Raw genomic sequence first — 25,090 nt, 5'->3', positions numbered from 1 at the left:
TGTCCCCTGCATCAGCAGGCGGACTCTCAACCACTGCGCCACCAGGGAAGCCCTTGAATGTCAGATCTTGATGAAGTCAGGTCCTGGTCCTCCCATGTCCCACCTGCCCTTGGATTCCCCTCCTCCCCATTCCTGGAGCCATCCAACAGGAGGAGAGAGAAACACAGCTGGGGAGGTGATATGTGGGATGAGGAGTGGAAGAGCAAGTTGGCAGCAGGACAAGGAATGAAGCAGGTGACAGGACAGAGAGCATCACCCCTCGTAGCCCCTGCCTCTGGCCTTTGTTGACCTACACTTTTGGGGTCATCTTCCCGGAGCCAGGTCTTCCCAAAGTGTCATCACCAAGAATGACACAGTGTGTGACTAGGAGGGGAACTAGACACCATGGGACCTGGGTCCCTGAGGTCCTCACACTTCCACTGGGTCCAAGGGCCTCGTCCCAGTCCCTGAGGATCATGCTACCACACCCTTAAACCCTAAAAGCCAGATCCCTTTGTCGTCAGCCAGAAATTATTCTGGATTCTAGCCTGCTTATCCCCCTCCCCATGCCGAGCCACCTGGCCTCTTTGAGCCATTTTTTCTACCTTAAAAACAGCCTCTGGACTTTCTGCTCCCTCCCTTGCTCAGAGAAATATGAAGTGGATGAGAGATGACTCTTGCAAAGAAACATGCTGTCAGCTCAGACTCAGCACCATAAATTCTCCTCTGTCAGTAATAATCATTCTGGGCCAGGCTGCCTGTACAGAGTGGGCCCCAGGCTCCCAGAGTTTGAAGAACAACTTTGCTAACGGTGGGCTTATGGGCCTTCAATGCTGATGCAGCAGAAGGGAGAGGGGGAGACCTGAAGAGTGGCTACAGTCTCCTACCCACTTGGTTTTGCATTTGGTGCTTCTGATAAGGACCTCATGGGCGTCAAGCATCCTCCAGTTGAGACATGGGAGGAGGTTTGGGGAGAGCAGGGCATTCCGATCTGATCCCGTGTCAGAGACGCAGAGAGGGCGCTGTGCCTGAAGTCCTGATGCACCCTTCAGGGTTGCCGAGGGGACCAGATGGAAACCCACACAAGGCAGTACTCCACCAAAGGGCCAGCCCCAGGGAGTGGTGGTCTTGGCTCAGAGGAGGAATATAGGGGTGGGGTGAGTGTTGGAGCCTCCCCTCCCCACCCTTCATTTCCCCTGAGGAGGCAGAGGAAGGGTTAACTCACCGCAGAGTGGGAGTGGGTCACCAGCACTGGCTCCAGAGCTGCACCTCCTGGGGACAGCCAGCAGGCAGGCCTCCCACCTCTGAAGGTGCTGCCTGCCTGGCCAGCAGGAAGGGGTTAACGTGCCCTGCACTTCCTCCTGTGTCCTGTTACTGCTGAGGCAGACCTGCCTGGCCAGCTGAGCAACTTTCCTCCTGAGTGCTGTCTGGCGTCCAGAAGACAAGCAGGCAGGAGGCAGAGCAGCCGCCCATTCTGGGGACCCTGAGCCGCCCTTCCGAGGGGTCTGTGCCTCCTGGGAGAGGGTTGGTCTCCAGGACGAGGGTCCGTGGTGGATGGCTCTGGGGATACTCCCGAGGCTGTACCATCCCCCTGCTGCGCAGGTCGGAGGGTCACTGCAGAGGCTGCTCGTGGTCCCGGGGCTGGGGCCAAGGGAGCCTGCACTGGAGGTAAGCTCCCGTCATCAGCTGTGGTGCCTGGCATGAAAGGCTTGGGGCTTAGTCTCCCTTCCAGGTCCCCGGGAGAAGGGCAGGGTCACAGAGGAACCTGGAGGCATCTTGCCTGCCGCCCCTCCCTCCCTACAGCCCCCAAGAAGGGGGCCTCCTAGGGCTCGCTCCCCATCCTGGGACTAGCATCTTTGGTGGCATTCCGCACAGACTCCTGCCCACTCCTCCTCAGCCCCTGTTGCTCCTGTAGCCTCAGGACAGCCCCCACCCAACTCCAGTGCCCCCAAGACACATCCACCTTTGGGCTGACTTAAGCTTAGAGCTAGGGTCACTCCTCTTGTCCCTCCTGCAGCAAGAGTTAGCGCACTGCCACTCCCCCCACTGCCCAAGCTGGACCTGATGGGGGGAAGGGCCTGGCACTAGATCCGCCTTAGCAGAGGATGGGAAGGGGCGCGGGCCCACGGGGGCACAGTCTCTGGGTAAACGCATGCACGCGACTCAACATATCTGGGTTCCTCCCGTCTCCCTGAATCCCCGCTCTGGGAATGCCATCTGCTGCCTTAGTCCTGACAGATCCGCCAGCGCTGTGGGCCCTGAGAAGAGCAGTCTCCTGTCCCTTGTAAAGCTCTTCTTGGTACCCCAAACATCGGAGAGAGCGGGTGCTCTTGCCGCCATGGCCTGCCCCGCCCCCTGCTGGCCCTTCTCCCATCCCCCAGCCCGTACCCTCCTGCCTCCTGCCTCCCGCCTCCCCCACCCTCTCCCCATCTCTGAATTGGCCTCTCGGCCTGGCCGTCTCAGTGTCCTTCCCTCCACCTGACAGGGTCTGGCTCAAGGTCACTGCAGTAATTCCATACCCGGCTGCCCGGCTGCCGCCGCTGCCACTGCCGCCTTATCGGCTGCTGGGTTTCTGTTTCACTCCCTTTTATTTCTGGGCATATTGTGTTCGATAAAACCCTTTGCTTATAACACCGCTGGCAGCTCTCCCGGCCACCCCCTCCCGCGTTCCTTCCTCTCCTTCTCCCTCCCCTCGGTGCTCCCTTGGCCTCACCCTGCCCTCTCTTCCTCCCTACCTGGTCCCCTTACACTTCAGTGGGGGCGGGGCGTCCCGGTGTCTCTGACCCCTCCCTTCCCTCAGCTCAGTCAGAGGCGTGTGGAGAAGCCTCCTCCATTCCCACCTTCTAGGAGAAAGTTCAGGCAGAGCCTCAGGGCCCACACTGAGGGCCCCCTTCTACTATGCCGGCCGGTTAGGAGGGCCAGGGCGGCCCTGGTAGGGCTCCTGGTGGAGTCAGGATGCCCGACTAGTTCTGCTGGTTTCAGTGGCCAGTGCTGGGAGGGGCTTGCACTCGGTGGGCTCTAGGGCACAATTATTTCTCACTTTGACTCTTGCCACCCGCCAGCCCACAGGCTGGGGAGGTAAAGACAGGTCTGAGTCACTAGTGAGGGAGAGGGCAGGCGTTAAACAAGTGCTGGCTGTGGCATCCCACAGAAGGCCCGCCACTGCCGGGACAGAAAGGCAGCAGAGAGAAGGTAAGCCCGCTTTCAGCCAGCACTCTCCATCCCGTCTGAGAGGTGCAGTCTCCATGGTTGCTGTTGGTGGGGGGTTTGGGTGGAGGCCAGGTCCAGAGAGAGAGAGAGAGAGAGAGAGAGAGAGAGAGAGAGGGGGAGAGAGAGAGAGAGAGAGAGAGAGAGAGAGAGAGAGAGAGTGTGTGTGTGTGTGTGTGTGTGTGTGTGTGTCTCCACACCAGAGGAATGGTGGTGGCAGGGGGATTCGGGTTTTGGTTTCTGGTAGAGCCCTGGGAGAACCTTTCTCTGTCTTGGGCCTGGGTGTGCTTTTAGCTGATGGCCTGGTCCTGAGGCTGTGGGCTGGCTCTAATCTTCCCTCAGCTGGGAGATCAGAGGTCTACCACGTGCCCAGGGCCTTGGGGGTTTGGGGAGCCCAGACTGGCCTTGCCCTCAGGGAGTTTTCATTCTGGCTGAGAAGGTGGGACTGAGGCAATAAAGCAATCAGATGAATCAATTGGATTCGTATTCTGGACACCTAGGTGTTAGTCCCAGCTCTGCCACCTACACACTGTGTGACTATGGGCACGCCATAGCCCTCTCTGGCCACAGTGCTCTGGTGTGTACGATGGGTCCTCTTTGGGAGGCAGCCTCCCCCAGATGCTCCTTCCTTGCCTTGCTGCCTCACTCCTCCTCACTCTTCACTTCGAACCTCGGATCAGCTCAGCCGTCACCTCCTCTGGGAAGGCTCTCCTGATTTTCCTAGCTTGGGTACTCCTGTGCTCCTCTGCACTCCCATGCTGGACTGTGACTGCCTGCACCCTCTCAAGTGGATGTGTGTGGGCCGAGGCTTGCACTCTATGCTTGCCATAGAGCCTGGCTCAGAGGAGTCCCCAGGAAATTGGTGTTGAATGGATCAAGCTACAAAAATTAACAGTATAGGGCTTCCCTGGTGGCGCAGTGGTTGAGATTCCGCCTGCCGATGCAGGGGACACGGGTTCGTGCCCCGGTCCGGGAGGATCCCACATGCTGCGGAGGCTGGGCCTGTGAGCCATGGCCGCTGAGCCTGCACGTCCGGAGCCTGTGCTCCACAACAGGAGAGGCCACAACAGTGAGAGGCCCGCGTACTGCAAAAAAAAAAAAAAAAAAAATTAACAGTATAAGAAGAGAGCAAAGTGAGGATGGAGAAGTTGGAAAGGATAGGTCTTAAGGCAGATCCCAGCAGAAACAGAGGTAGTGAAGTAGAAGCAAGACAAGTAGGCATTCCTGGGGGGTCACTTTCGTGTCCCTAAACTAAGAGCAAAGACTGTGGAGCGTGTCTACCTGGGTTAATCCTGGTTCCGCATTCACCAGCTCTGTGATCTTGGACAAGTCATTTAATCTTTCTCTCAAACTTTCCCCATCTTCGAACGGAGGTAATAATAATAATGTCTTTGTAGGTGTGATTGTAAAGATTAATGAGCATGCAAAGTTACAAGTACCTGCTGAATAATAAGTAAAATAAAAAAACAAAATGAGTACCTGCCGAAGGCTGTTCCTGGCGGCAGGGACACCCTGGCCAGGGCTTTAGTCGCTGGCTGAGTGGCCAGCAAGGTGGCCCATTGCTCCTAAGTTCCAGGCCCTCTCTTCCTCAGACCCATGTGGAAGCCAAGGACACAGCCGCCCTGCTGAGAGCACGGCGGCCCACCCTTGGAGACCGTGACCTCTCGACGGCGACGACGGTGGCCCTCCTCGGCCCTCCACCTGCGGCTGGGGCGGGGGCCGCCCATCTCCAAGTCCCCAGCCATGACGACATCAGCGCTGCGGCGCCAGGTGAAGAACATCGTGCACAACTACTCGGAAGCGGAGATCAAGGTGCGCGAGGCCACTAGCAATGACCCGTGGGGTCCGCCCAGCTCGCTCATGTCGGAGATTGCCGATCTGACCTTCAACACGGTGGCCTTTGCCGAGGTCATGGGCATGCTGTGGCGGCGGCTCAATGACAGCGGCAAGAACTGGCGGCACGTGTACAAGGCGCTGACGCTGCTGGACTACCTGCTCAAGACAGGCTCCGAGCGGGTGGCCCACCAGTGCCGGGAGAACCTCTACACCATCCAGACGCTCAAGGACTTCCAGTACATCGACCGCGATGGCAAGGACCAGGGTGTCAACGTGCGCGAGAAGGTCAAGCAGGTGATGGCCCTGCTCAAGGACGAGGAGCGCCTCCGGCAGGAGCGAACCCACGCCCTCAAGACCAAGGAGCGCATGGCGTTGGAGGGCACGGGCATCGGCAGCGGGCAGCTGGGCTTCAGCCGTGCCCGCGGTTCCCCATCCTCCTACAACTGTGAGTGAGCCCAGGGCGTGGCTGGGGACAGAGAGGCAGCCCGAGTTCTGACCCTGGCTCTGTGACCCCAGCTGTGGATAAGAATCCCCACCTCAGAGAGATGTGTGAGGATTCCGTGAGAGAAAGAGGTTGACATGCGAGGCCCAAGGCCCGCACGTAGTAGGTGCCCGACAAGTCAGCGCGAACAATGATGTTATTTATAGGTTTGTTACCGTTAATTCGCTGTCTGGTAGGGGCGTGGTGGCGGAAGCATAGGCTCTGGAGTAGCAGTCCTTATTCTGCCCCTTCCAAGCCATGTGATCTAGACAACCAGCTCTCTGGACCTCAGTTTCCTCGTCTGTAAAGTAGGGATAATTTTGTTTGCCTCAGTTGTTCAATTTGAGAATTAAGTGAGACCTCGGCCCTGTGCACAGACACACAGCACGTGGTGCTGCTAAGGGCATCCTCCTTGATCCCCCCGCTCGAGGGCCCTGCCCTTGGAAACGGGGGCGGCTGCAGAGCATTCTCAGCTCTCCTATCTCGAAGGGAGGCACTTTCCTGATCTGGGGGCGCTCAGGATGACCCTCCTTGACAGTAGGCTGAGAGCCTGGAGAGCTGTGACCGTGACTGGAACCTCTCCCCCTCCCACCGCACTTGACCCCAAGCTGGGTGGGGCGCAGCTGTAAGAGTCCAGGAACTTGAGTCAGGGGACCTGGGTTCAAGTCTTGCTGCAGGACCCTAGCCAGGCACCCCTCAGAGCCGTTGCGAGTCTGTAAAGGAGGGATTGGGCTCTTTTATCGGGGTGGAATGGAAACCTTAGAGAAAGTGCCGAGCACACTGCCTGGCCCTCTGGGGCCCGCGACTGCCAGTTGTTCCCTCCCCCCTCAGTTTCCCTGTCTGAGCCTTAGCTTCCCGGCAAGAGGCGGGCAGGGGAGCCTATGGGTCCCCATGTGGTTACGGAAGCCACGACGGATGGTTGGTCGTTGCAGCCTCCTCCTCATCTCCCCGCTACACCTCCGACCTAGAGCAGGCCCGGCCCCAGACGTCAGGAGAAGAGGAGCTGCAGCTGCAGCTGGCCCTGGCCATGAGCCGCGAGGAGGCTGAGAAGGTAAGGCGCCTCCTGGGGCAGCCGGGGGGCGGAGGGAACTGGAGGAGGGATGGGTGCCTGGATGCCCCACACCTTTGATTCTTAGGCTCCCCTACTCTGGTCCCCAAAGCCCTAGTCCTGCTCCCAAGGACAGCACAGCACCTGTGTGCCTTGGGTTGGGTTACTGGGGTTGGGGTCTGTCTCCCCACCCCCAGTCCTCTCCAGCTGGGCCTGGAAGGGGTAGTGCGTGTGTGGTAGGTTGGCAGTACCGTTTGTCTCATGGGCCTGCTGTCGCCTCATGGAGGGGAAGGGGTGAGTGTGCTGACAGACACCTTCCTAGGAGACACAGAAATATGCTGCCCCCCCATCAGCTGTCCTTATGGGGGGCAGGGACAGCCTCCCTGATAGCCTCCTCTCTGCCATCGCCTCTGTGGATCCAGGCAGACCTGGCAGGACACAGCTGGCCTCGCACAGCAGGGCTTGGAGAGCACTCAGGGGACCCAGAAGAGAAGGATGAATCTTCCTGATTTTTAAACTGCATCTCAGATCCAGATTCGGGCAGGGAGAAGACCACACCCATACTGCTGTCTGGGGGCAGGCTGCCCACACCCACTCAGGGTGGGCATTCCTCTCTCCACTGCCCTTACCGGCACAGGGCGATGCTGCCCTTCGGCCCAGGAGTGGGAACACTGGGCCAAGTTCACCCCTCTCTCCCTCCCTCGCAGCCGGTCCCCCCAGCCTCCCACAGGGACGAGGACCTGCAGCTGCAGCTGGCTCTGCACCTGAGCCGGCAGGAGCAGAAGGTAGTGGGCCGGGCCTCCTGTGTTGCTGCTGCTGCTGGTGGAGGTGCTACGCGGGCACTAACTAGGCTCTTCCCCCTCCCCGTGGTGGTCCTGCTGCCCCCGACCTCTCGGCGCCTCCCACCCTACACTCTTGACTCCAGCCAAGGTCCCCTCAAGTCCAGCCTGGGCTGCTCACGCTTTCCTTCTGCAGGAGGTGAGGTCCTGGCGGGGAGATGACTCCCCTGTGTCGAATGGTGCTGGGGCCGGACCCCACCGTCGTCGGGACAGAGAGCCCGAAAGAGAAGAGAGAGAGGAGGAGAAGCTGAAAACCACCCAGGTAGAGGGGACTGGGGGCTGTGGGCTGGCAGAGCCTGGGAAATGAGTTGCGTTAAATATCTGTAAAGCGTGTAGAACAGTGCTTGGTATCTAGTGAGCACTAAGTAATGTTAATTCAATGAAAATAGGGGTGGAGGGGGCTCAGCAGACCCAAGTCCCGTCATGCATGGGCTGATGACTGAACTGGTGGCAAAGTGGGATGCAGAGAATCCTGATCTGAGGTTCCTGGATTTGCTGCCACTTAATGACTTGGCCGCACTGTCACTGTCTTGGCCTCAGTTTCCTCCTCCGTACAGTGGGCTTGTTGGACAGTTCTGGCTCTGACACTCTAGGATCATATGATACTGTGGGTCAAGACTGGGGGTGGCCTCGGGCCTATGGTGCTGAAAACATCTTGGGCTCATACACACACTTTCCAAGAGGGAGGAGTGGGTAGCTGTTGGTAGCAAGGCGACCTTCCAAAGCTGTCCGTGCTATCCCTGGGGTGTCTCTGTACCCTTTCTGCCAATGCTCATTGTGGCCAGTGTTTCTTGGACACTGACTTATAGAAGTAGGCTCATCATAAAATGTCTCTTACCACTGATGGGCCGAGGGGCAGGACAGCTGAGGAAAGCGTCGGGCAGGCCTGCCTTCTGTCCCAGCTCTGCCTCTCCCTGGCTATGTGGCTAATTTGATTCCCCTCTCTGGGCTCCAGCTGGCACATCTGTAAAATGGGCACCCCACCATCTTCCCTACCCACAGCACAGGTTGTTCTGAAGATCAGACACTAAACAGATGAGGAAACATAAACTGGAAAGCACTGTGCAGAGGCGAGGGACCATTAATAGATGTTTGTGGAATGAATAAAGGAGAGAATGAGCTGGAGTGAGGATGACAGGTCAGGGCCCGCCCTTCCTCCAGGTCCCACCCTCTCCTGAGCATGGCCGCCTCTGCCCCCAGCAGTCCTCCATCCTGGACTTGGTGGATATCTTCGCACCAGCCCCGGCCCTGCCCTCCACACACTGTTCTGCGGACCCATGGGACATCCCAGGTGGGCATGCAGGGCTGCAAGGGGCTCCCAGACTGGCCCCAGAGAGCCCCTTCCTTCCCAGCCACTTGCTGGCATCCCCTTCCCACAGGTGAGGGCCACTGGGCAAGCACTGCACCTCTCTGAGCCTCAGCTTCCTCTGTGTCTTGGGGTTGTAGTGAGGGAGGGGGCACATCCGAGGAACTCAGCTCATGGGAAACTCAGAAACGTTCTCTTGTTGCTTCTGGTCACCCTGGGTTTCCTGGCCCAGCCTGTCCCTGACTGGGAATGTGGCCTGAGCTGCCTATGCCCTGGGGGTGCAGAATCCTGGAATAAGTTGCTGAATATGGGCTCCAGCTTGCTGGGTAGTCCTGAGTCAGCATCCCATCTGTGAAATGAGTCCCTTGGCCTCCCACATTGCTCTGGGTAACTGGGAAGGCCCTGGACTGGGGATTTGAGTGAGCCTGGGGTCACATCTGTGCTGTCCCCATTTCAGGTCTCAGGCCCAGCACAGAGCCCAGTGGCTCGTCCTGGGGGCCTTCGGCAGACCCCTGGTCTCCAGTCCGCTCAGGAAGCATCCTGTCCCAGAGCCAACCCTGGAACTTGCCCCCTATGCTCTCCTCCTCTGAGCCCTGGGGCCGGACCCCAGTGCCGCCTGCTGGACCACCCCCCACAGACTCCTGGGCACAGAACTCCCCCCGCCACAAACTCCTCAACACTGGGGCCGACCCCTGGGGGGCGTTGGTGGAGACCTCCAACACACCTGGTAAGTGGAGGGCCAGGGGGTGTGGCTGAGGGGATGCTGGGTCCCCTTACCTCCAGTGCCAAGGGGCAAGAGATCCTGTGTTAAGAGGGCAGCTTGCCTGGAAAGGGATCAGCCCAGTGCCTGCCCTTTTGCCAACCCATCTCATCTCCCTTTTCCTCCTTGGCTAGTGCTGGACGGTGCCTCGACCTTTGACCCATTTGCCAAGCCTCCAGTATCCACAGAGACCAAGGAGGGGCTAGAGTGTGCCCAGGCCCTGCCCTCCGGGAAGCCCAGCAGTCCTGTGGGTAAGCAGGAGTCAGGGAATGTGCAGCTCTGGGGAAGGAGGGGCCCACCCCGAGCTGGCCTCTGCCTTCTTCCTCTCAGAGAGACCACTCACTCTCCCTACCAGTGAGCTTTATCATTTCTATTCCAGAGCTGGACCTGTTTGGAGACCCCGACTCCAGTTCCAAGCAAAATGGCACAAAGGAGCCAGATGCCTTTGACCTGGATGTGCTGGGGGAAGCACTAACCCAGCCCAGCAAGGACACCCCAGCGCGCCGGACTCCTGAGTCCTTCCTGGGGCCCTCGGCCTCCTCCTTGGTCAACCTTGACTCATTAGTCAAGGCGCCCCAGGCTGCAAAGACCCGGAACCCCTTTCTAACAGGTAGGACACCCCCTCGTCCCTGCTGGGTCTCAACACTGGGGTCCCCTGCTCTCTCTCCGTCTCTTCCTTTACAGCCCAGACCCTGCCCTAAAATCTTAGCTCTTCCCTATTTCTAAGACCCCCAGATCTGGCCACCTTGCCCCTTCCCCACTTAGGGCTATGTGGCCCTGGCCCGCTCCAAGTCCCCCAACCCAATCTCGTTCCGCAGGTTTCAGCACTCCATCCCCCACCAACCCGTTCGGCGGGGGCGACCAGGGCAGGCCGACCCTGAACCAGATGCGCACCGGGTCGCCAGCGCTGGGCCTGGCGGCCGGTGGGCCGGTCGGCGGCTCCATGACCTACAGCGCCTCCCTGCCCCTCCCGCTTAGCAGCGTGCCGGCCAGCGTGACCCTCCCCGCCTCGGTCAGCGTCTTCCCCCAAGCCCGCGCCTTCACGCCGCCGTCCCCTGCGAGCCTGCCGCAGCCTCTGCTGCCCGTCTCAGGCTCCGCCGGGCTGCTCAACCAACCCCCGCAGGCCAGCACCAACCCTTTCCTCTGAGCAACGCCCCCGCCTCCGGCGGGCCGGCGAGTGCGCGTGTGGCCCCGCCCCACGTGGACGGCGCTGGGCCACGCCCCCTGGCGTGAGTGGGGCGGGGCTGCCACGCCAGGACCCACCCCGGGAAGGAAGGAAGGCCGAGACTCCGCCCCGAGGCCGGCGCAGATGCTGGTCGCTGGCCTCCGCATCCCACTGACGACTTCACTGGGGCCGAGACCACGCCTCGTAATAAAGACTGGAACCCACGTCCTCAGGTCTCACCAAGTGGACTTTTTGCCGGGCGTGGCGGCCAGGCCCGGACCACAGCACGAATCACCGGCTGCCGTGGGAACGACTGCTCCACAATGTGGGGCACAAAAATGCTCCCACTTCCTGTACAGCACCCTCAGCCTGGCACCTTCGCTTCCACATGCTCCCCAGACTCTCATTCATTCAACCATTTATCACACATCGGCGCGGGGGATGCTCTAATAGCAAGGGACAATAGACAATTGTTCCCTTGCGCACTCGTTATGTGCTAAGCACTTCAGACAGATTATTTCATTTAATCCTTGCATCAATGTTCTGAGGTAGATAATATTACTCCCACTGAGGAATGGCTACATAATTTGTGCAAAATGCAAACGTGGGGGCCCCTTGTTCAAAATTGGGTTAAGAATGTCAAAACGGGAGCAGCAGAGCGTTAGATCAAGTGCAAAGCCCTTGGCCCTGCTCCCTCTTTATAGGTGAGGTTCAGAGAGGTTAAATGGCATGCTCAAAGTCACAAAGCTAGCGGAGTGGGGCTGCGATTCAGAGTCAGGGGATCTGGCTCCACAGCTCTGAGCTCGCACCCTGGGCCCCAGATTTAATTCACAAATACTGACTGGCTGCTGTGGACAGAGTGCTAGGCTCCTCTGGGAGGGATTCAAGAGTTGCTAAGCCCGCAGCCTCCAGGAGCTCAGAGCTCAGTGGGGCAGGCAAGCCGGATCCAAGAGCCCCCACGATCCTTTGTTTTACTGAATCACCTTACATCTGGCTCTTACTCCTCTCGTCTTTTCACCAGGACTGGCAAGAAACTCAGTTTCAGCCATGATCCCTCCTGGGGGGCTTGTGTGGGGTCTGAGAAACCAAGGGGAGGAGCAGGGCCTGGTACCTCATTCTGAGGGCCACCATGGTGACCCTCACTTCTCTTCTACTCAGTGCTCTCCAACCACTGGGCACTGATGTGTCTTCCGTGCTCAGGGTCTGGCTCTGAAGGCAGCAGGCCAAAGGCATGGGGTAAAATGGCCTTCCATAGGCCAGAAACACCAAAGTTGGTGGGGGAGGACACAGTGCTGGTCTCCTTCTTAAGGTGGGGGTGGGGAAAGGAGCTGCTTTGTTTTTTTGGAGGGAGTCAGTCCTACTGTACCTGTTACAGGCAGAGTGGACAAGAGCATCTACTTAGGAGTCAGACCGACAGCATTCAAAACTGCTCTAAGGTTTGCACTTAATAATCACTTAGTAATAAGTGGTTATGCTCCCTGACCATGAGTAAATTACTTAACCTCTCTATGACTGCGCCTCCATTTCCTTACTTGTCAAATGGGAACAAGAGTTCCTTCCTTAGGAGGTTGCTGTGTGGCTTCTCCCAGGCCAGTGTCCATTCAGCCCAGGATCCACCCTGTTCAGAGATTAACCATGAGGAATGAACCTGCAATACCTCTCATTCCTGGTTTTGCCAGGCAGTACCCAGACCCATCCATCTTCTGCACAAACCTGGGAGATCGCCATCCTTCTTGGTCACTGACCCACCTTTCGCCCCTCCTCAGCCTGGGTCCTCCTCTTCTAAACTGGCTCTCCCTGTGGACGCCGCTTCCCTAAGGACTCCCGAGGGGTGCCGTTTTGCTTCCCACCGAGAGGAGGTTGGTAGTCTGGCTCCCCATTTTGCTCTGGACCATCTTTCTCCTGGAAGACCCCTCCCTCCTTGGAGACTGGAGCCACCTGGTGTCCTGCCTCCTCCCGCCTGGGGCTGCGCTCCACCTCATTCCTCCCGTGCCATGGCTCATGGTCTTCTCATCCAGATGTTGCTCCATCTTATGTGATTCCATTATCCAAGAAGATGACCTCGCCACCCCTTGACCTCTCAGCTGCTCTCACCCCTGGTCACTCTCTGGGGCTCGCCATCATCCTGAATTCCTCCACATTAAAGCCAGGCTTCCTGTTCTCTGATCCTAGCCTCATTCTGTCCGGGGAGCACACACACCAGCCTCTCCCGCCTGCCAACCCTTCCATCACTCCACTATCCCAGCTTCTCAGAGGTCTCTCTCCTCCACATCAACAGATGCCTTCTCTCAACTGAATCCTTCCCTGTGATATTTGCCATAATTAATCTCATCCAGCCTGAGAGTGTCTTTCCATCTTTCCCCTCGCATCAAGTGCCCCTCCTCTCTATGTCCCCTTTCTTCCCCCCACCCCAACCCACTCCAACCAGCTTCTACTGTCGGCATTACCTCCTGGAACTCACCTGCCAAGTCCACCAATGGCCTCCACGTTGCTGAAGCTAGTGGACCTTTTTCTGTCTCCCATCCCAGTTGGCTTCTCCGGAGTCTGACCCTCCCTCCTTGTAACTCTCTGTCCCTTTGCCTCTGGGACAACACCCTCTCCTGGTTTTCCCATGACCCTCTGTGTCTTTCACGGGTGCACTTCTGAGCTCCTCAAGCCCAGGCCCGAGCCCGTGCCTCTCCTCTCGCTGCAGTCAGCCTGGGTGATCCCACACTGTCTGCACTGAGCAGCCACTCTGATTCCTTTCTCCCACCAGCCCCTCCTCTTCATTCCAGAGCCTTGTCATCGCCACACGTACATCTCAAGGACATCTCAAACCAACCGTCCAAACGGACCTCATGAACCCATGATCTGAGTCTCTCCCTGTGCCCCCTCCTCAGCAAATGCCCCCCATTCAGCACCAGCCCCACTCTGCACTTCACCCTTGACACCCCCCTCTCCCTTATAGACAATGCTGACGATGTTTCCTCTCCCGCTGACCTCAAGTCCACCCCTTCTCTCCATCTCCACCTCTGCCTGGTGCAGACCTCCCAGAGCTCTCCCCTGGGTCCTGCTATGGCCTCTGAACCCTTCTGCTTCACTCTTGTCTCCTTCCAGTCCATTCTCCACCAGGAAGCTGGAGGGACCTTTCCAAAATGCAGGCTCATTCCCCTGATTAAAGCCCTTCCACAGCTTTCTTCTGCTCTCATCAGTAACCAAACTCCTGCTGACAGTTCAAGACCTGGCCCCTGCCTTCCTCCTCCACAGCCTCACAACCTCATCTACCATCTCTCTTCCCTGTGCTCTCTGTCCTGCAGCCATGATGGCTTCTGCAGTTCCTCAGCCCTGACTCACTGCTGTGCCACAGGACCTTTGCACATCTGTTCCTCTTGCTTCCCCAGCATTTTCCCCTTGCCCTCTCCAGAATCCATCCTTTTGTTCTTCGAAGGCTGCTACACAAATGTGATTTCCTTAGGGAGGCCTTCCCCCCTCGTCTCTCCCACCAGACCAGTTTCCTTGTCATACCTAGTCATGGTACTTCTCACAGTGGGTGGTTGTACATTCATTTGCCAGGTTGTCTGATTGGCTTCCGCCTCCCTCATCAGACTGTGAGCAACACGAGAGCAGGAGCCTGGTCTCCCTCTGCCCACCGTTGTACCTAACAGAGTGCCTGGTAGGCGACGGGCACTCAATAAACGTTGACTGAATGTAGCAAATGAGACATGTGTAAAGTACCTGATAGTACATAAAGTTGGCTCGTTATTGTTATTCAGGGAAGGCTTCCTGGAGGGGGTGGGGTTTGAGCAGGACCTTGAGGCCCGGGGGAGTCGGGGGTGGGCAGAGCAAAGGCGAAGCTCCTGGCTTGGAGGGCCTGGACAAGCCACACCTTTGCCTCTCGCCTCATTTCTCATTTGTAAAACGGGCTAGGGTTGGATAAAATGACAGGCGGCTCAGAGCTTTCCACGGCCCTGGCATCCTCACAGCCCTCCATCTTCTACTCAAGAGGGTTAACCGCCACAGCTGGTCTAGATCCAGCCGGGACGGCCCAGTTTTGTGTACAGACTCGTGTCCCCCTCTCCGGTCTGCAGTCCCTCAGTCGACCACCGGGCGGCGCTCGGAGACCAGCCGCGTGGCCTGCGGTCCCCGCGAAGACGCACCCGCGGCTTGTCGGGTGCCCGGGCCCGCCCCTCGCAGCCTCCCTCCCGCCCTCCCTTCGTGTCCGCGGCGTCCGGGCGGTCGGCCGCCAGCCGCCATGCAGGGCGCGCGGGCCTGGCGGTGCCGCGGCCTCTTGCTGACCCGCTCCGCGCCGGGCCTCGCCGCAAGCCGCAGGTACGCGCGGGCAAGGGGGCCGCTGCGCCTGCGGGGCCCTGGGGCCAGTCTTCCCGGCGCTGGTCCCCTGTGCCTGCCCGGCCACCTCCCCACCCCCGACCCTGTGCCTACTTCCCCGAGTCCGCTCCCTAGACCTGGCCCAGACAGTAACCCCCTCCTCCCTTCCTCCCCTCCAGCTGCAGGGCTAGCTTGCCCCAGAGACTCTGTTCTGACACCACCTCCTGGAAGCCCTCCTTGAACCCCAGTGCTGGGCCAAGAGTCCTTGTCCAAAAGCACCTTGGGCTGGCCTGTCACAGTCCTTAATGCTGCAGGGGCCTGTCATTTCTGAGACCTGCCTTACAGTGCCACTGTCCCAGGCTGAGCCCCCTGAGATCAGGGCCAGTTTCTGATTCTTTGGGGGTCATGGGGTGTCTGGCACAGGACCTGGCCCCCCAGAAGTGCCCAGTGGGTGGATGTTGAGTGAGGGAGTCCCTGATGCCGAGTTTCTTCTCATTGCCCCTCACCTGGCCCAGTCCCACACCCAGCAGCCGGCAGCCTCCCTGCCCAGATCACACCCAGGCAGGCATGCCAGAGGGATACCTTCAGCCCAGCCACCCTGGGGTGGGGCCCGGTGAGGGGAAGAGAATGGAGCCGGAAGGACCATTCCACTCACTGTGACTCGCCCTGACCTCACAGTCATCACCATTCCCACCGCCAGGTCTGAGAGGTTGGGGGAGACTAACCTGGCAGGGAGCCCCCAATGAGCCACCTTTCCTCACCCCCCGAAAAACACAAGGGGGAGCGCAAAGGCCACCGTCTCCCCCGTGGTTCAGAAAGGTGGGTTGGACTGGGAACAGGGGGTTCCAGGAGGGGTGCCAGAGGGCAGGGTGGGGTCAGGTGGGCCTCTGGGGGCGGTGTAGGGGGAGGCGGTGGAGACTCCTCACCTGACCTGCCTGCCCACGACAGGGGTAGCTCCTCCCAGGACAAGAACCGAAGCGTGACGGTCGGTAGTTTGGTGCCCATGTCGGCTGGAGGGAAGGGGAGCCGGACTAACTGCTCTTGGTCCACACCCCGGAAAGTCCCCAACCGCCTGATCAGTGAGAAGTCGCCGTACCTCCTGCAACATGCCTACAACCCTGTGGACTGGTGAGTCCCTCTCCTGATGCCCTCCCGGGGCAGCTGGACCCTCACCCCTCCTACCCCCCCACTGCCCACCCCTGCCCGGGCTAGTGAGTGATGCCCCACCCTGCCGGGCCTAGGTACCCCTGGGGGCAGGAAGCCTTCGACAAGGCCAGGAAAGAAAACAAGCCAATCTTCCTTTCAGGTACTGCGCCCACCTTCCCTGGGCTGGGTGAGGGGAGTGGTGGTGGATCAGGGAAGGGTCCCCTGGGCCTGGGGGCCTCCCAGGAATCTACAGGCCAGGGCCTCTCTGGCTCAGCCGCGGCCCTTTGGCTGGCCCCCCTCTGACCAGTCACTGGTCCCCCCTGGCCCCGTGACCCCATTCCAGTGGGGTACTCCACCTGCCACTGGTGCCACCTGATGGAGGAGGAGTCCTTCCAGAATGAGGAGATTGGCCGCCTGCTCAGTGAGGACTTCGTCAGTGTGAAGGTTGACCGGGAAGAGCGGCCCGACGTGGACAAAGCGTATATGACCTTTGTGCAGGTGCGTGGTCTTCCCTTGGAGGGGCGGTTGCCCGTGCGCGTGGGGCCGCTCCCCTCACCTTGGCCCTCTCTCCGCCAGGCCACCAGCAGTGGTGGGGGCTGGCCCATGAGTGTGTGGTTGACTCCCAGCCTCCAGCCCTTCGTGGGGGGCACCTATTTTCCCCCTGAGGATGGCTTGACCCGAGTTGGCTTCCGCACAGTGTTGATGAGGATACGGGAGCAGGTGGGTGTGCGCTGGGGAGTGGGGGGCCGGGGGGTCAAAGGTGAGGGAACAAGGGCCCCCACCCGGTGCTGACCTCCAGGTCTGCCCCTGCCTCCCATAGTGGAAACAGAACAAGAGTCCCCTGCTGAAAACCAGCCAGCGTGTCACCACAGCTCTGCTGGCCCGGTCGGAGATCAGCATGGGTGACCGCCAGCTGCCACCCTCCGCTGCCACCACGAACAGCCGCTGCTTCCAGCAACTGGATGAGAGCTACGACGAGGAGTATGGCGGCTTCGCCGAGGCCCCCAAGTTCCCCACGCCAGGTCAGTGTCCCCCGCCCCGTGACCGCTCCAGCCCCGGCCTGGCCTTCTGAAGCCTACCCTAGTAAGTGACCTCCTGACTCTCGTCTTGCTTAGCAACCTCCCACTCTCCTGTCTGGCCAGTGACCTCCTGAGCCCAGCCTGTCTGTCAGTAGCTATCTAGTGAAGCCCTGACTTGTGGTCTTAGCAGGGACCTTCTAATACTGACCTAGGTAACGATCACCTGTCCTGTGGGTTGACCTCCTGACCCTCAGCCTGTCCAGAGAGACTGCCTGTTGCGTGAACCCCTAAGCCTAGCCTGGCCAAAGTCCTGATCACCCAGAGCTCGGCCCCTTTGTCCTCCCCGGTCTCTCACCGCTTGCTCTCGGTGTCTGCAGTGATCCTGAGCTTCCTGTTCTCCTACTGGCTCAGCCATCGGCTAACTCAGGATGGCGCTCGGGCCCAGCAGATGGCCTTGCACACCCTGAAGATGATGGCCAACGGGGGCATCCGAGACCATGTGGGGCAGGTGAGGGGGGGGCTGGGCATTCCCTGGAGGGGGCAGCGGGCGGCAGCGGGGTGGGGACAGCAGCTGGGACCGGCCTCCAGCCCCACGCTCCTCCTGGCACAGGGCTTCCACCGCTACTCCACGGACCGCCAGTGGCACGTCCCCCACTTTGAGAAGATGCTGTACGATCAGGCACAGCTCACGGTGGCCTATTCACAGGCCTTCCAGGTGACCCCTGATCCCAGCCCAGAGCAGAGACCCAGCCTGTCCTCCTAACGCCTGGCTGCCCCTTTGCAGGGCTTTCCTGGTGACTTGAGGCTCTCCCTTAACCTCACGCCTAATTCCCTCTCATGTGCCCACTACCCAGCTTCCCTCCCTCCCTTCCTGGGAGAACGCTGACTGCCCCTTGTACCTAGTTCCCTCTGCTTACAGCCTCCTTCCTTCCCATCAGATCTCTGGCGATGAGTTCTACTCTGAAGTTGCCGAAGGCATCCTGCAGTACGTGGCTCGGAACCTGAGTCACCGGGTGTGTGTCCGCTAAGGCAGGCGGGTCTGGCTGCGGGAGGGCTCGGGGCCTCCACTGGCTGCCCTGAAGGCTGGGGCCAGCCAAGTCTCCCCTCCCCACAGTCTGGAGGCTTCTACAGTGCAGAGGACGGGGACTCGCCCCCGGAGCGGGGCATGAGGCCCAAAGAGGGTGCCTTCTACGTGTGGACAGCCAAAGAGGTCCAGCAGCTCCTCCCTGAGCCCGTGCTGGGCACCACCGAGCCTCTGACCTCGGGCCAGCTCCTCATGAAGCACTATGGGCTCACGGAGGCCGGCAACGTCAGCCCCGGTCAGGTGAGGACAGCTGGGTCACGGGAGGGGTCCTGGAGCCAGACAGGCAAGTGGACTCCTTCGGACAAGGGCTGTTTTCCTCAGGACCCAAAGGGGGAGCTGCAGGGCCAGAGCGTGCTGACCGTCCGGTATTCACTGGAGCTGACTGCTGCCCGCTTTGGCCTGGAAGTGGAGGCCGTACGGACCTTACTCAGCTCAGGCCTCGAGAAGCTTTTCCAGGCCCGGAAACATCGGCCGAAGCCGCACCTGGACAGCAAGATGTTGGCGGCCTGGAACGGTGGGGTGGCTGTCTGAGGCCTGATCCGTTTATAGAATTGCCCTTCATAAGGGCCCTTATGTATGACAGGCACCTGCTAAACAGTAATTCTTCCTCTATCAGGTTCATTGTCCTTAATTTACAGATGAGCAAACTGAGAGTTACGGTAATCAAGATTTACGGTAATCCACCCGAGGTCCCACACAGGGACAGGAGCCCAGCTCTGCCTGGCGCTGGAGCTCAGACTCTTACCCGCTTACCCTATTGCTCCAGAGAGGTGTCAGAGCTTGGGGGGTTGGGATGGACATACTGGGAGGGCCCCAGCCGGCGTCACAACCACTCGTGTCTCCTACCTCCAGGATTGATGGTGTCTGGCTTTGCCGTGACCGGGGCTGTCCTGGGCCAGGAGAGGCTGATCAACTACGCCATCAGTGGTGCCAAGTTCCTGAAGCGGCACATGTTTGACGTGGCCAGTGGCCGCCTAATGCGGACCTGCTATGCAGGCTCTGGGGGGACCGTGGAGCACAGGTGGGGGGCCGGACAGTCCAGGAAGGCTTGCCTCCTTGGGCATCCCATGCTTTTCTCTCTTCCCCTCTTCTCTTCTCCGGGTGGGCACTAGTCCTGGCTCTGCTTTCTGCCCGCTATGAGCTCTTAATCTCCCTGGGACCATTTGCTCATCTGGGAAATGGGCTAACGGGGCCTACCCAAGAGCTAGATTTTGAGGGTTAAACAAAAGCTCGTGATAAGGGCCTCCTCTGTGAAAGCTCCTCTCTCCCTGTCCTGTCTCCTCCCCAATGCCTGTCCCCCCAGCAACCCGCCCTGCTGGGGCTTCCTGGAGGACTACGCCTTCGTGGTGCGGGGCCTGCTGGACTTGTACGAGGCTTCACAGGAGAGCGCGTGGCTCGAGTGGGCTCTGCGGCTGCAGGACACGCAGGACAGGCTCTTCTGGGACTCCCAGGGTGGCGGCTACTTCTGCAGTGAGGCTGAGCTGGGGGCTGGCCTGCCCCTGCGTCTGAAGGACGGTCAGTGAGGATGTGGAGCTGGCCCGGGGTCCTGGACCCAACCGGGGCTTGGTTTTTCCTGGGGGAGGCATAAGTGCAGTGTGGTGGTGAAGGGCCGGCATGGGCAGGGGCCAGGCCCTCCTGGGCTCACAGCTTTACCACTCATTAACCGAGTGACATTGGGCTGGTCTCGTTGCATTTCAGAGCCTCAGATTCTTTTTTTTTTTTTTAAACGAATCAATTAATTAATTAATTTTTGGTTGCGTTGGGTCTTCGTTGCTGCGTGCGGGCTTTCTCTAGTTGGGGCGAGCAGGGGCTACTCTTTGTTGTGGCGCGTGGGCTTCTCACTGCGGTGGCTTCTCTTGCTGCGGAGCATGGGCTCTAGGCACATGAGCTTCAGTAGCTGTGGCTCGCAGGCTCTAGAGCACAGGCTCAGTAGTTGTGGTGCACGGGCTTAGTTGCTCCGCGGCATGTGGGATCTTCCCGGACCAGGGCTCAACCCTGTGTCTCCTGCATTGGCAGGCGGATGCTTTAACCACTGCGCCACCAGGGAAGTCCCCTCAGATTCTTAATATGCAAAATGGAGCTATGTTGGCATTCCCTTACATGGTTGACATGAAGATTGATGTAGCTATTCTGTGAGCATGCTTCGTGGCAGTGTGGCATGCCTAGATAGATTGAACAAGGCCAGCTTCATCCCTGCCCTCATAAAGCTTACTGTTCAGTAAGGGAGACAACTAACAGACGGTAACATTTAAAGCAAAAACACACACACAAATACATAGCTAAAACTGTGAGTGCCTTGGAGAAGTAGGAGCTGCCCACCAGGTACCCTGTTCCTGACTTTTCTCAGTGGCATTTAGCATCACCTGATGCCTCTAGTCTGTTAATGGTCTCCCCCCACTCAAATGTAAGTGTCTTGGAGGCAGGATGTTGTCGCTGCTTTATCCCCAGGATCTAGCGCAGGCCTGGTACATAATTAGGTGCTCAATAAACAGTAGCTGAATGACTGAAAGGGCCCTGAGAGAACAACGGTGGGGCCCAGCTGGGCCGGGGAGTCATTTAACCAAGGGCTGGAGGGCAAGATGGGGCCGTGTGATCCTGGAGGAGCAGGAGAGGGATTTCAGGTGGAGGGAACAGCCTGTGAGAGGCTCTGAGTGGGCAGCCTGTGCCCTGGAGGACAGGGCGGGCAGAGGTCAGCGTGTGAGGGGAGGATGCCCAGGTGGGGCTGGATCCCTGCAGGGTCTTGTAGGTGTGGCAAGGAGTGGAAGGCTCTGGTGAGTTTTGAGTGGGTTGTGATTTGCTCTAGTTTGGGTTTAAGACTATTACTCGGACCGACGGTGGAGAAGGGAATGGGGGCAGGGGAAACAGGGCGGCCAGGTGTGAAGCCGTTAGTGGCGTTGGTCCAGGCAAGCATCAGCAAAGGCCCAGACGAGGTAGAAGTACGAGATGGGAGAAATGGTCAGGTTGGATCTATTCTGGTCACAGACCCTGCAGGTTCACGATGGATTAAAAGTGGGAGGTGAGGGAGACGGAGGGAGGGGTAGCGATGGAGGTATCAGCGGGGAGATCGGGGAGCCTGGGAGCCAACAGCTCAGCCTGGAGCAGGTGGAGTTGAGGATGCGTGTGAGCGCGCAAAGGGTCGGTAACTGCTGGGGTCAGCATTACACTCTCAGACCTGGGGCGTGAGCCGGCAGGCAGGGACTCCTCTACCCCATCCCTCCAGCTGCCCTGGCCACAGTCCTGGAGCAGGGTCCTGGGACTCGATGACCCTCCCTCTCAGCGCTTGCCCCCCATGCACCCTGCAGACCAGGATGGTGCGGAGCCCAGCGCCAACTCCGTGTCGGCCCATAACCTGCTTCGGCTGCACGGCTTCACGGGCCACAAGGACTGGATGCACAAGTGTGTGTGCCTGTTGGCCGCCTTCTCTGAGCGCATGCGCCGTGTCCCCGTGGCGTTGCCTGAGATGGTCCGCGCCCTCTCAGCCCACCAGCAGACCCTCAAGCAGGTGGGGCACTTGGGCAGGGACCCTGGGTGGGAGGGGAGCTGGGGCTGCAATAGAGACATGGAGTGGAGTCCTAGGGGCTGTCCCCAGAGCTCAGGTCCATGAATGTGTGGCCCTGTGTGAGTGTGTGTATAGGTGTCTCTGAGGGAATGTCTGTAAGGCTGCTCAGTGCAGATGGGGGAGTCTGTGTGAGTGTGTGTCTGAAGCAGACCTCCGGCACGGACAGGTGCCTGTGTGAGGGCCTGTGGCTGGGGCTGTCAGAGGAAGGGGTTAACTATGGGTCCCTGTGGCTGCTGACGTGTTTCTCTGAGGCTTCTGTGTGCCTCTGTGATTCTCTGTGTGTCGGTGTATTTGGGTCAGCGGTACAGTGCGTGCAGACATATGCTTGTCTGTGTGTAAGTCTCTATGTGTGTTACTGCTGTGCGTGTGCCTCTGGTGTGTATGACTCTGGAGTGGAGGTCTGTGACTGTGTGCCTGGCTTTCTGAGTGTGCGCTGGTGTGAGTGAGTGTGTGTGCCCCGTGTTCAGGCTAGCCTGCTTATATTTGCATGTTTGTCTATATATCTCTGCCTCATGTGTGTGTGTGTGTGTGTGTGTGCGCGTGCGTGCGTGTTCTCACCTGCTGAGCAGTGAATCCGATGCGGCCTCCTGGCAGCTGGTCTGGGGGGTGCTGAGCTGAGTCCCCATTTCTTCTTAGGCATATAGGGTGGCTGGCAGGAGGATGGGGAAGCCCCGGCAGGTCTGGGTCCAGCCCCTCTGCACCTGTCACTGGAGTTACCTTTCTGTTCTGGCCAGATCGTGATCTGTGGAGACCCCCAGGCCAAGGACACCAAGGCTCTGTTGCAGTGTGTCCACTCCATCTACATCCCTAACAAGGTTTGGTCTGTGAGCCTGGCCCCACCCTCTTCCTCCCCTGCCAGGGCCCCCTCCCCTCCTCAGCTCCCCAGTATCTCCGGCTCCTTTGAAGGCCTGGGGAGAAGACACCCACTAGTGCCCCCAGGTGACCCTCTCTGCCACTCTCCCAGGTGCTGATTCTGGCCGATGGGGACCCCTCGAGCTTCCTGTGCCGCCAGCTGCCCTTCCTGAGTACCCTGCGACGGCTAGAAGACCAGGCCACTGCCTACGTGTGTGAGAACCAGGCCTGCTCGATACCCATAACCGAGCCCTGTGAACTACGGAAACTGCTACATCAGTGACTGCCTCCCCCACCTCGAGCTGGGGCGGAAGGTGGAGCTTCCCAGCCGGCCAGAGACTCAGGCCCTGCAGGGCCCCGCAGAGCCTGCGGGCACCCCTGAGCACACTGTCACCAGGTGACCTCGGCCGTCCTCGCTGCCCCACCATGGGCACCCACTTACCCTGGAATAAACCTAACAGCGTCCTGCGGGAACCTCAGGGCCTCAGCCTTGCTTATAAGAGAGGGACCTCGGGCTCCAGCATGGGAGCCAGCAGCCCAGGTCCCCTTTTCTGGGAGCCCCTAGCTGCCCCCTCTGCTTCGTTGGATTCCTTTTTCACCTTCAAAGGTCACCAGGCTGACTCTGCCCCGCTCTATGGTCATTGCAACCTGAGTGAAGCTGGGGTCAGGGGACCAGTAATGACCACCAGTGGTGTGGGTGTGTACTTGCACGGGAGGGGAAAGGCCAATCCTTGCCCTCAGGCAGGGTTAAGAAAGGGGCCTGCCCTCCCTTCCCATTGTCTCCTCCAGTTTTAAGCTGGGGAAGAGGCAGGGGGATGCTTCATATAAGGTTTTATTTTTCATGGAATTTGCATATGTTCTGGTCCATTATGGGAGCTGCTCTTATCAGGACCTAGGACATTTCTTTTGGGGTATCCGTCCAGCTCCCAGCCTTCCTGCAGGAGGTCATATGGTCCATCCGCCTGCCTTCACTTAAGTCCCGGGAAAGAGTTTTCTTTCATTTGCAGCATCTGTTGGGGTGGAAGTCCTTCTCCAAACCTGAGTCCTTCCTGCTTTAGGGAAAGCTTCTGCCTTCCTGTGATCTCCTCCTGTTCCCTCAATGTTGGGAGATACTCACAAGCCCCATCCTTGGCACCCAACATCTTCATAGGCCCTGGAACCCCCATCTAGTTTTCACCAGGGGGAGGGGACTGGGAAGCATGCTTTGGGAAGGGCAAGTGTAGGATAATGGGGCTGACCCCCAACCCTGGGCCCTTTGGGGGTCTGATGAGCCTAGGCACCCTTGTAGCCCCAGAGCCAAGCAGTAGAGAGAGCCAGAAGAGGCCGCTAGAGATGAGATCTGCACGGGGCCACTGCTTGTGGGGACATCAACAGTGGGGAGGAGCCGGGCTGGAAGGAGCTGGGAGACTGGACTGAATCACTCCAAGGTCTGCTCAGGACCACAGCCACCCCCTGCATACTGTCAATCATAGCCACATACGGTCAACGGGACCCGGGTCTGGGCAGCTGGGCCCTTGGTGCAAGCCACCGGCCCATCTGGGGAGGATTAGGGCTCCAGCCAGCAAGGTCAGCTGTCCCCTTGCTGGCTGGACCCTGTTCAGCCTGGCCAGGAAGTCTGGGGGCTGGGCAAGCAGAGCCTGATCTGGTGGGCAGTAAGGAGGGAGGGTGCAGCATGGTGAAGCACAGGTGGCCTTTTTGGCAGCCCCAGCCCTGGCTTCGGAAGGGTCTAGGCAGTTTGCAAAGCCCTCTTGTCCATTGACCCTCATGAATGAGGTGGCAAGGCAGGTACCTTTGGCCTCATATGGATAGATAGATGTTCAAGGCTCAGAGAGGGTAAGAGCCTGGCCTGAAACCGTTCAACATATCTCATTCATTCTGGGGTCTTCAGCGTGCAGTAAAGACCACTAAGCCTTCCTCTTCCCCCAGGAGGTCCAGCTGTGAAGGAGGGTGCGTTTGGTGTTTTCTGCCCTTCCATCCCATCTTCCTTCTGCTCTGTGTCTCCTCTTTTCCTTCCCCTGGTATCAGGCATGCGCCTGACAATGGGATTTAGTAAATGGGTTCAGAGGAAGGAGTTAGGGCCTTAAAGGGTTAGTTCTCTCGGGAGTGCTTGCATTTTCTAAAGAGGGCAGGGCTGAGCCTAAGTCTTGCTCAGATGTGGGGTTTTAAGTCTTCAGCCTGTCCTCTCCTTTGCTGGTCCCTCTTGTTCTGCTGGTAGGACTGTCCTGGAGGAACTGTGGGCCAGGGCCATTGGAGACAGGGCCTCATAGTTTGGGCAGTCACTTAAGTAATTTCATCACCTCCTGGAGCCTCAGTTTCCTTATCTAAAAAATACCACCCAACTCCCAGCTCCCACCCAGCCACCAACTCCCAAGGCTGTGAGTTGACTAAGTAGGACAGCGTATCATTGCTGAGCAGAGAGCATCACCTATGGGAAGATTCTCTTAGTTCCTGAGGGAGCCGTCCTGGCTGTGAGGGAGGTGTGAATGGGAGTGGGCTGGAGGGGC

General features: G+C 59.0%; 2 protein-coding genes across 5 annotated transcripts; both read left to right on the top strand.

Moving 5' to 3' along the window:
- Nucleotides 1-4,792: 4,792 nt before the first annotated feature.
- Nucleotides 4,793-10,742, top strand: EPN3 (epsin 3). The gene is made up of 9 exons (XM_067717027.1): nt 4,793-5,467; nt 6,436-6,554; nt 7,259-7,336; nt 7,527-7,652; nt 8,552-8,681; nt 9,154-9,423; nt 9,591-9,707; nt 9,836-10,066; nt 10,275-10,742. Exons 1-9 carry the CDS (start codon nt 4,930-4,932, stop codon nt 10,601-10,603), a joined length of 1,938 nt encoding a protein of 645 aa, XP_067573128.1. The 5' UTR covers nt 4,793-4,929; the 3' UTR covers nt 10,604-10,742.
- A 4,052-nt stretch (nt 10,743-14,794) lies between these two features.
- Nucleotides 14,795-24,528, top strand: SPATA20 (spermatogenesis associated 20). Of its 4 annotated transcripts, none has more exons than XM_067714180.1 (17): nt 14,812-14,929; nt 15,627-15,745; nt 15,875-16,054; nt 16,168-16,232; nt 16,416-16,570; nt 16,649-16,792; nt 16,893-17,094; nt 17,469-17,599; nt 17,702-17,806; nt 18,030-18,104; nt 18,206-18,415; nt 18,497-18,689; nt 19,028-19,196; nt 19,479-19,690; nt 21,478-21,677; nt 22,469-22,549; nt 22,699-24,528. In XM_067714180.1, the coding sequence occupies exons 2-17, from the start codon at nt 15,669-15,671 to the stop codon at nt 22,867-22,869; spliced, it is 2,370 nt and encodes a 789-aa protein (XP_067570281.1). In that variant the 5' UTR covers nt 14,812-14,929; nt 15,627-15,668; the 3' UTR covers nt 22,870-24,528. The 4 variants fall into 4 exon arrangements, with proteins under 4 accessions (XP_067570283.1, XP_067570281.1, XP_067570284.1 ...); XM_067714181.1 differs by having other exon boundaries at nt 14,820-14,929; nt 15,605-15,745; XM_067714182.1 differs by lacking the exon at nt 15,627-15,745 and having other exon boundaries at nt 14,795-14,929.
- Nucleotides 24,529-25,090: the final 562 nt, after the last annotated feature.

The sequence above is a fragment of the Pseudorca crassidens genome, chromosome 19 (genome assembly GCF_039906515.1).
Source record: "Pseudorca crassidens isolate mPseCra1 chromosome 19, mPseCra1.hap1, whole genome shotgun sequence".
Taxonomy (NCBI): Eukaryota; Metazoa; Chordata; class Mammalia; order Artiodactyla; family Delphinidae; genus Pseudorca; species Pseudorca crassidens.
Note: the sequence above shows the minus strand (reverse complement) of the source record. Positions and strands in the feature narration are given on the sequence as shown.

Bases quoted from the DNA above. Each gene is read 5' to 3' on its own strand.
- EPN3 (XM_067717027.1), top strand. From the start codon at position 4,930: ATGACGACATCAGCGCTGCGGCGCCAGGTGAAGAACATCGTGCACAAC. The intron at 7,653-8,551 runs GTAGAGGGGACT...CCCTTCCTCCAG, and splicing joins AGAAGCTGAAAACCACCCAG to GTCCCACCCTCTCCTGAGCA. The intron at 10,067-10,274 runs GTAGGACACCCC...CTCGTTCCGCAG, and splicing joins CCGGAACCCCTTTCTAACAG to GTTTCAGCACTCCATCCCCC.
- SPATA20 (XM_067714182.1), top strand. From the start codon at position 14,853: ATGCAGGGCGCGCGGGCCTGGCGGTGCCGCGGCCTCTTGCTGACCCGC. The intron at 18,690-19,027 runs GTGGGGTGGCTG...TCCTACCTCCAG, and splicing joins GATGTTGGCGGCCTGGAACG to GATTGATGGTGTCTGGCTTT. The intron at 21,678-22,468 runs GTGGGGCACTTG...TGTTCTGGCCAG, and splicing joins ACCAGCAGACCCTCAAGCAG to ATCGTGATCTGTGGAGACCC.